The sequence below is a fragment of the Emydura macquarii genome, unplaced genomic scaffold, assembly GCF_026122565.2.
Source record: "Emydura macquarii macquarii isolate MOO-44397 ecotype Brisbane River unplaced genomic scaffold, CSIRO-AGI_Emac_v2 contig_201, whole genome shotgun sequence".
Classification (NCBI taxonomy): Eukaryota; Metazoa; Chordata; order Testudines; family Chelidae; genus Emydura; species Emydura macquarii.
Genome location: NW_027130338.1, coordinates 73,075 through 82,557, shown reverse-complemented (window position 1 = coordinate 82,557; position 9,483 = coordinate 73,075). Strand labels below are relative to the sequence as shown.

Below are 9,483 nucleotides of genomic sequence, written 5' to 3'. Positions count from 1 at the left end.
CACTGTTTCTAGAGAGATGAGCAGGAGTCTGCTTTCACAGCAGTGAGGCCGGTGGCTGGTGGCAGCGTAAATGTGTCCAATCCTACAGTACTAGTGCATGAGAGACTCCAGTGGGAGTGGCTGTCATGCTAATCTTCCTTGTCACCGACTGTCCTTGCAGGTATGAACCATCCCTTCTTCATTAAACTAGGCCCTGTAACAGATGAGTCAAGGAATCCATTAGCTCTCCATTAGCTTTATCTAACCTGAGCTCTGCAGGGCGTACCCTACTTCTTTCCTCTGAACAAGAAAGTGGAATAGGTTTTGCTCAGCATGATACACACATGCTGTTCCTTTGCTAAACTGCCCAGAGGTGCAAAGAGCAGATGCTAGAATTGGCTCGGACGGGCAGAAAGGACTCCTCTTTTGATGCTGAATTTGCCAGGATGCCTTCTAGAGATCTCAGGCTGGCACGTACAGCACTTCAGTGATGTTACAAGATTTCCTGCAGCGACTGGTACCTGACAGTAAGTGAGGTTTTTTTGTGGGCAGCTCATAAGGCTCTTCACCGTAAGCTCCACACAGGAAAACCAGCTTCTGTGTGAATAACGAGCAGCTTTTGACTCCCCATTGAGCTGCTCAGAGACTTGTGTGCCTTCCTCTGGAGGGGAGTTAGAACATCGTGCTCCATGCCCCTGGCAGGCAGGCTCCAGTGAAGAGGGAATTCCCAGGATAAGAAGTGGAAGGCGTATCTCCAAGAGCAGCCCAGGTGGATTTGGTAGGAAACTAGTGCCCTTGGTAGCCTGTTGTGCCTCTTTACCTGCCCGTTAGGGACTGGAAGACTTATTTTATTCATGGAGGGAAGCGTGGTGCAAACCGATTCTTATTATGTTCAATAGGAACTGTGCAGCTACTGTGCACGGAGACTCCGGTGAGAGGTCTTCATGATACCGTGCTAAAATCAGTGTCTGGCAATGAGAGTTACCATCATTGCCCCTCAGTGCCCTTCTCCCAGTGCTTGGAATAGAACAATCCAGCAGCATCAGGTGTTCAGCCAGGTGACCTTCTAAGCCTGTGTAGAGAACACCGGAACTACTCTTGCTGCTGTCTAACCTGTGGAAAGAAATGCTCTAGGAAAAATATTAGGTATCGAATTGGCAGGTCCCATTAAAGGTATAATTACTTAAGCATATGCAATTACTTTAAAAAAACAAAACAAAAACCATTTTTATCATCTACATCTGAGTGTGGTCCCCGCCCCTGAGCTCACCTGTGCCATATGCTGTGCACTCTATGCAAACTGAGCAGGGACTGCATTAATTATAAGCCAGGCTTCACTAATGGGGAAAGTTCTTCCAGCACTGGAGACTTTCAGTGAATTCTGCAGCCTAATCACTTGGCAGTCTGTGAAGTTCCTGTAACTGGAAACAATTCTACAAAGAGGAAGTGGCCTTTTTCCCCCAGTAGGGCCTAACCATTGCTTTCGGTGGGAATAACACAGTTCCTGCTTTGGAGAGAGCTAAGGATAGATTTTCCTACTGTTTTGTAGATCCTCAATTATTCTGTGGCACTGCAGCTCAGTGTGCACAGAGGAGGAAAAAAGTCTAAGGAAGGAAGAGGCAAATTATGGCATTAGATAAATTTCTTTACTTATGTCACTAATCACACCCAGATGGTGAACAGTGAGAATTCAGAAAATCACATGGTTGCCACACCTGGAGGTTATTTTATTTTATAGCAATTCTGTCATCTTGGTCAGTTTCGGCTATCATGCCTCCAGAGTTCAAGCACAGTCCCAGCACTGCCTGTGGAGGTGAACGGCGTGTCACTGATAGTGTAACACGCAGCCTTGCCCAGGACTTCTCAAAGCCGTGACTGAGGGGGAGCCGGGCTAGGGATACTAGGCAAACCCGGCTGTGTTAGGCTGAGAGTGAGGGAATGTGGAAAAGCCACTCGCTCTGTCTGTGTCACTGGCTGCCTTAATTAAAACAAATTGAAACTTCCCCTTAGGTTTTATTGCAGCCCAGTGCTGTCAGCTGTCTTCTGTGAGGGCAAGCCACACTCCGGCACTGTTGGCATAACAAGTTCTGTGCAAATGGGAGGCCCTGGCTCTGCACAGCACATAGTCCAAAGCACCCTTTCACAGTGTTCCTCCTTAGACGTGAGGAACTTACCTGGTTGGCAGGTATTTCTTTCCCTGCTGCCCTGGCAGTCTGGGCCTGCACAGGTATGTTGCCAGGGTGGTGTTGCAAGGCTGGTCTAAAGATATGACATGCACCGCCAGCCCCCACCCATGCTCTGGTCCAGTGTCACTGGGGCACCCAGTCCTGGCTGGAATGGGGTTATCCTTACTGCATAGTTTGCAAATGTTAATGCAAACCACAGAAAAACGTAGTGGGGTGGGGGAAGCCATTCCCAGTCTGGGGTTGTTCGATTGGTAAAGCCAGGGGACGGGAGGGCGGACAGTGCAGGGGGTGTGTGGGAGAGAGATTTCTGTCTTAGCCCCATCATAAATCACTGCACTGGGGATGCAATCGTGCAAATAAGGGGAGGCGGTGGTTTAACTACATTGCCCAGGGTGCATTGGGGATCCCAGGGTTTATTTTTCTAGGGGGAGGGGGGAGTTACATAAATCCTAGTGCGTTGGTCATCTGGCCCCGCCCAGTGGTACGTCAGCTGCCCTGAGTCCCGCCCCCATGGCACGTTTTGTAGCCAGCAGAGTCAGTTTCGGATTGCTGTAGTCAGTTCTAGTCCTTGCTATTTCCTGCTGCTCTGCTGCTGGGGGATAAAGGATACCAGTCTCCTCCTAGTCCTTCCCCCTCGTGGGGAGCTGGGTATTTACACGGGGGAGGGGTGGGGGTAATCTGGAGCCCCTAACTCGCCCTAGACTCAAGGGACTGAACCTCAGCATCCTCCCCTGGGCATGGTGTGTTGGGGAGGGGGGTGGGTTTTTTTTCCGCCGTTGATGACCCCCCATTCCCCTCCAAACTCAGTTCAGAGGAATATTCACCCGAGCCGGAGTCCAGCTCTTGGGGTGGTGGGGAAAGAGCAGTGGAGAGTCCTGTTTCCTGGATTGCAATCGTTCTAGGAAGGATCCTTTTCTCCTTTTGGGTTTGTGCTGCTGCCTCTTTACCACTGAAGGCTCTGGATCCTGGTCTCTGTGATTCTGACTCCTCTAGAAGAAGACAGGTTTTGTTTGTTTGTTTGTTTGTTTGGGGGCTACATTCAGTTTTTGGGCTTTTAGCCACCTCATAAACGTCTCCAGGACACAGCTGCTCCTTCCTTTTTCCATTTCTTTCCTCTTCCTCCTCCTGTAACATATCCAAATCTGGATCGTTATGGAGCTGGAGAATATTGTGGCCAATACAGTCCTGCTGAAAGCCAGAGAAGGTAAGAGAAGAACTTGGACTTCAGTCATTTTGTGTGTATGATTGGGTCTCTCTGGACATGGCTTAACACCATGACTAACAGAAGGAAATTGGGAACAGGGAGTGGAGCATCTGCTGCTGGCTTGATTTTACTGAGTGAAAGCAAACTGTCCTGGGGGTGGGGTGGGGGGTGACAACAGGATATTTGTAACCTGGAAAGTAGCTATAGGAAACAGACCTGGAAACTGGTAGGTGGGTTTACTACGCAGTAGTTCCACAAGATGCTTTATAATAACAATACTTTGCATTTATAGCTGTATTTACAAAACCACCTCGGGTATTTTCACCTATCATATACAAAGCAAGTATTTGCATACCAGCCTTTTGTGCTTTTTAAATAAAGTTTAATCTGTGATGACTATGGCTGTAGGGATGGAAATTTCACATACTCTCTGCATGTCAGAACTGCAATGTGATTTACATGTGTGGGCTAAGCATTGGACTCTGGCATTGGACAGGAAGCATGAAATGCATGTCTGCTGGTCTGTCTATATGCAAAACTCTGACACGCAGATTAGGAAAAAATATAGAAAGCATACTGTGACTTTTGATTACCACAGAAAGCTACATCTGTGTTGTAGGAGACCCCCAAGACTCTGTGTTATACCTGTCCCTTCATTGATCTTCTAAAGCTGGTTTGTTTCATGAGATTTTATCTAATTTATTATGCTAAGCTACTGACCTGGTGTAGTGTGGTATATGTGGTGTGATTGTGCTGTAGACATCACAACAGAAATTCTGGCCTTGGTATATTTGCATAACCAGACGTGGTGTAGTGGGAGATGGCATCTCTTTTCATTTTCACCCATTGTGCCACAAAGATGATTTTACGTTCCTTATCTTGAAACTCTTAACGTGAATTGGCTGCTGATTGTTTGAGTGTATAAGATCTGAGGGCAGTGCAGAGGGATGTGGGAACGCTAGCTGATCCTGCAAACTCTTTTAGGTTTTTAAGGTTGGAGATAAAATTTTCAAAGCCACCCAAAAGGGAAATAGGCATTCAGAGCCTAAGTCCTGTTGACTTTCACTGAGACTTCGTATCGACACTTGGAAGGCTTTGCTGGTGTATCTGTACCTATGCTATGCTGGCAACGTGCTGCTAGTGAGTTATGCCACTACACAGTTATACCAACAACATCATGCCTTTGCCAGCATAGCTTATTCCAGACCCCCTGAGTGAAATAAACTACACCAGCAAAAACACGGTTTTGCTGATAAAACTACATCTGCAGTAGGGGCATTTTCCAGCACAGGTATACCGGTCATAAATTGCATTCTCATCACGTCCCTGACCAGCATAGCTATGCCAGCAACGGTTTGTAGTGTAGACCTGGCCTCAGGCTACCAAGTGCCTAAACCACTTTTAAAAACGGGACTTAATTCCTAAATCACTTGAAAATGTTAACCCATGTTCCTACACTTTCATAACTGAAAAGCGAACAGCAGCTTAGAGTGACCGGGCATCATGAAAACCCTTCCGATTACGGTGGAGAAATGTGCTGCTTTAAAGATGATCACACTAGCAAACAGCTTTATTTATGGATTAGAAAGCGTTTTCTTCTTAAGGGCACCCTCTATTACGAGTGACTGTGGTGTGGGTAAACTGTGTCCGATGGACACTGCTTGCCACACAGTTCTGTGTGTGTACAAGCCAAGTGGCAGGAAAAGCTTTCTTGCTTCCTTGCTCACGTGCCTCAGCCTTTAGCTTGGGTGAACCATCTCCAGAGAAGAGAGTTCAGGCTCTCTGGCTCATTTAACTCTTTGCCTTCCAGCCAAGACCCACGTTCATAGTGGTGTATTCTCTGTGAGCTGCCTAGCTACTCGTAAAGTATATGGGCACCTATCTGCTTAACTCAACTCGCCAGCTCTCTTCAGTTAAGCCACCCATCTGATGTCAGATGAAAGCTCCTAACCCAAGCCAAAGTTGAGCTGGTGTCACCAGAGCCACCTCCACGCTGTAGAGCAGACCATCTGCTTATTTCTTTCCTCCAAGGAAGCTTATTGTTAGGCAGGTGAAACACCAGGCAGGAACGCATAGCTTGTAAATTACTAGTATCAGAAACAGGTACAGTTTTAATAGGAGGCAGAGCAACTGTAAAAGCTAAGACAGAAGTAGTGTGTTAATTTCAGTACAAAACAACCACAAGCTGTTCTCTGATGGATACAGGCAAGTAACTCAAGCGGTCCTGCTATTCCAGTACAATGAGGTGATTTCCTTTCAGGCTGGGTAAGGGTTACTTTCCCTGACTTGTCATGTTGGTTAGGAGCGGGTGGGGTGTGTGCGAGGTCCCCTCCTGCATTCTGACCTTGGACAGACCCAGGATCTACTTTTCCAATTCCCTGTCTTCCAAGGCTGGAAACCCGAGTTCCTGGAATCCTTCAGGAATGATTTGCATGAATGAGCTGCTGCTGCTGCTGCACTCAGAGCAGCAAACAGCTCATCCGCGGAGGAGCAGGACTAATGTACAGTAGCTAGCACATGGCAAAGGAGTGTCAAGTGCAAAGGAGATCAGTGGCATCATGCTGTTCAGATCCCAAGCACACCCTAGATCATGATCTATTCCAATGGACTTATTCTGGATAAAAGGGTGGGCCTTTCAAAGATGCCTGGGAGTTTGACATGCCGAGTCCCTGTTTAATTTCAATAGGCCTGGATGTCCAAATGCAGCTTTGAAAGTCTCCCGAGGTGGATCCGAGCTCAGGTCTAGCACCACTACAGTCAGAGGCATGAAAAGCCTCAGGGAGTGATTTATTTTTCTCAGACATTGTTCTACTGCTACCGTCAAACGAAGCGATGATTAAACCTTTTCCTGGGGCAGCCTGGATTGTCTCTTCTCTGGTCACTTGGATACGTCCTTTTCTGTGTTTGGCCATGAATCGGAGTGACTGACATGCTACTGGAGAGGGTGGGATGTCTCCACACAGAACCTAAGCCGAATACCTTCTTGTGACTCCTGTGCACATGAGATTGGAGTGAGCCTCGGTGGTGGGTGGTCATGTGGTCTGACAGCTCTGGCTAGTGTCAGCTTGGAAGAAATGGCTTAGGGCTATGACTTCGCCAATTAACCACAAGTCCTGTCCCTTCTGCAGGCTGGCCAGCATGACAGCGGGAAACACTTGGTCCAAATGTCATTGTAGAAATATCCCTCCCTCCATAAAATGCTCTGGAGTTTAACCCTAACATGCTAAAATGAGTGGACCTGTGTTTCCAGAATCCTGAGTCTCATGTAAATGCTGTGACTTGAGCACGGTCCCATTAAGGGCCCTTCTGAAAAGGCCTGGCAGCGTGTTTAGCAAGGTGTTGTGTACTCTCTTTGCAGGGTTCATTTCCCTTATACGTTAGCTACAGACTCAGATGGAATCCCAGCTCCAGGCTGAGTTGCTGGTTCCAGGACTATATAGCAGCAGCTGGTGTTTTCACAGCCAGCACTGCATGGCAACTGTGCAAGAAACCTCTCTGCCCCAAGGGGGGCATTGGGGGAGCCTTGTCTCAGGGCCAGAAAAAACACTTCTATGTGAGCTGAGCGGGGACTGACACCTAGGTGATTGGCAAAGTCCAGGTCCTGCCTGCGTGCAGACATTAGAGTTCATGTGGTGGTGTTACTCACAGGGCATTAACCATCCTGGCCAATCACTCAGACAGTGAAATTCTGCCTCCCTATACATCCCCACTCTTGCCGTTCCAGCTGGAGATAGGACTCTGGTTTGGAGCTGATGTGCAGGGCTCTAGGAGAGAAAGCAGCTGCTGCCTTCTGCCCCAGATGTGGATGTATTTCAGTGTTTGTCAAAGCGATTCCACTCGGTGGACATGGCAGTGCCTAGGGGTCCTGTTTCCGTTTGAGCTTCTTGCCGTGGTGGGACGACCAGGCCCATTGCCTGTAAAAGCCAGCTTAGTGCCTTGGGTGAGGGGCTGTGTGTGTTAATTGCTGTGAGCAGCCTGCCAGAGAAGGGCCTCGATGGGGGTGAATCCACAGTGACTGGCTGCCCCTGCCAGTTCTGGCATGCTGGGCCTCTGATCTAGCTCATGCACTCCTCCCCACAGGGACCATGGCACCTGAAGGTGTGTGGCCGGGTCAGCGTCCGTGGGCAAGGGCGAGGCCAGCCAGGACTGCGTGTGTTTCAAGGTTGCTAGAGAGCAACTGGGCTGGACGTCTCGGTCTGCCAAACAGTTACTGATCAACAGTGACCTGTGCTAAAGGACAGGTGGCAAACTCCCCAGGGTTCGGGACTTGGAACAGCTGTTCCATCTGACAGGCTGCTGGGATTTCGCTGCGCTTTGGGGGCCCTTTGTGCTGTCAGCAGTATTCCCAACCTCAAGCGTTCACAAACCATGAGCCTGGCCCCTCTTCAAATCCTGAGATTGCATTGGGCATTTGTCCATATTCCAACCACCGTCGTAGCTACCCTGGTGCGCACCCCTGCTGGGAGCTAGCAGAAGCGGTGCCAATAATTGCAGCATAGCAGCACTTTGCCTGTCGGCACTGGAGGCTGCGCTGGAGGCTGAAATCTGGGCGAATCCCAGCATGGGCAAGGTTTGTGTCAGAATATGGAGGGGACTGCCCCTGAATGAGGATGGCTTAGAAGATTGTGCCATGTGGAAATATAGGGCGTGATTGTCGTGATAGACTGTGGATCTGTGTACTTGCCATGAGCTTCTGCAAACAGATACTCGTAGGGGTGTGCCTACAGCATTTAGACAGTGGGAACATCTGACCCAGGGTTCTCCCCGGTAACTAGAGAGGCCAGTCCAGGTGTGAGCCAGTGCAGTGTGGGATAGCCGTGGGAGGGCTCACTGAAGCAGTGTAGTCAAATTGACATTAGGATGCAACCGCAGAACCCTCCCACCAATACAACAGCTACTGAAACAGTGACGTTAAAGCACTTTGGAAGTGGGGCACAAGGTAAACCAAAACCAAGACAATCTGTGGATGGGCTCAGGGCAGCTTCTGCTGGAAAAAGTTAAGTTGCACTGGTGTAGACGTGGCCTAAACTCTCCCCTTCCCCCAGGGTTAGTCACAACCAGGTTAGCGCATGCCAAAGTGCACTTGCTTTATCTTGACTAGAGTGTTAGAAGCTGTTAATTAGATGTGCTGCCCGGCTCCAATCGAACAGTACCTCTTTAAATCCTACTCTAGACTAAGCCATTGTTACCATCAACAAAATTCACATGTCATTTCTCTGGCCTAATTCAAAGTTTCTCATCTGGGGGAAAAGAACACTTTTGTCATCAGTTTGCTGCATCCACATGGGCAACCCCAGGGACCGATGGGCAGAGAGAACCTGTTGACTAAGCTCCCTTCTCCCAAATCTCGCTGCTTGACAGCTAGCTTCTCTCTTCCCTGCTGCCTGCAGCTTAAAGGTAGGTTGCTGCTGGGGGTGAACAGCTGAAGAGGCAGGTAGGTCAGGTGACAAGGAAGCTGCTAATTTTACACTTCGCAAAATGGTCAAAATAAACAAACATGGGAAGCGATACCTGAGTTCACAATTTCTCTCTGGCTGCATGGATGTGTGTGTTCTAAGCTGAAAGTGACGGATAATTCCCCTGGTGTGTGTGGTTTGTAAGGCGGGGAAATGAATTAAGGTACCACTGCCCCCAACAGATTGTGGTGCATAGTAGGAGGGTGAGAAATGTGTAGGGCGCTGGTGCTGAAAAGGAAATGTGATCATTTTAGGGTTCTTTTTACAAAATAGGGATTACAAATGGACTTTGTGTCCTTTTTAGCTGCTTTATGGTGGAGGAGGAAGGCTGGAAGATAGGTTTGTTTGTTCTCTTTGCATGTTTTCTTGCATGAGAAATTCAGGTCCCATCTAGATGGAAAGACCGTGGTTGGCCCTGCAAGAGCCAAGCATGGACATTGAACAATGAGGAGAGGAAAGGAAAGGATTCGTTGGTTTGCTTCAGACTTATTTTAGCACATATTTACCTTCAATGACTTATCAGCGTATTGGAGAAAGGAACTCTTTGCTAAGGATTTAACACGGCTCGCCTTAACAGTTAGTGTGAGAGCTCAGAACACGCATCCTCTGAAACGCCTCAACAAATCCCCCAGTGAAGCAAGGCAGTATGGCCTAGTAG

The 9,483-nt window shown here is 48.5% G+C and overlaps 1 protein-coding gene across 1 annotated transcript in view; it reads left to right on the top strand.

Moving 5' to 3' along the window:
• The first annotated feature begins 3,009 nt into the window (after positions 1-3,009).
• The window catches only part of LOC137150787 (G protein-coupled receptor kinase 5-like), a 52,475-nt gene continuing 46,001 nt past the window's right edge, over positions 3,010-9,483 (top strand). Inside the window, exon 1 of the mRNA XM_067544841.1 lies at positions 3,010-3,369. Within this exon, the coding sequence (XP_067400942.1) occupies positions 3,318-3,369 (52 nt within the window). The 5' untranslated portion in view covers positions 3,010-3,317. The remainder of the gene's footprint in view (positions 3,370-9,483) is intronic.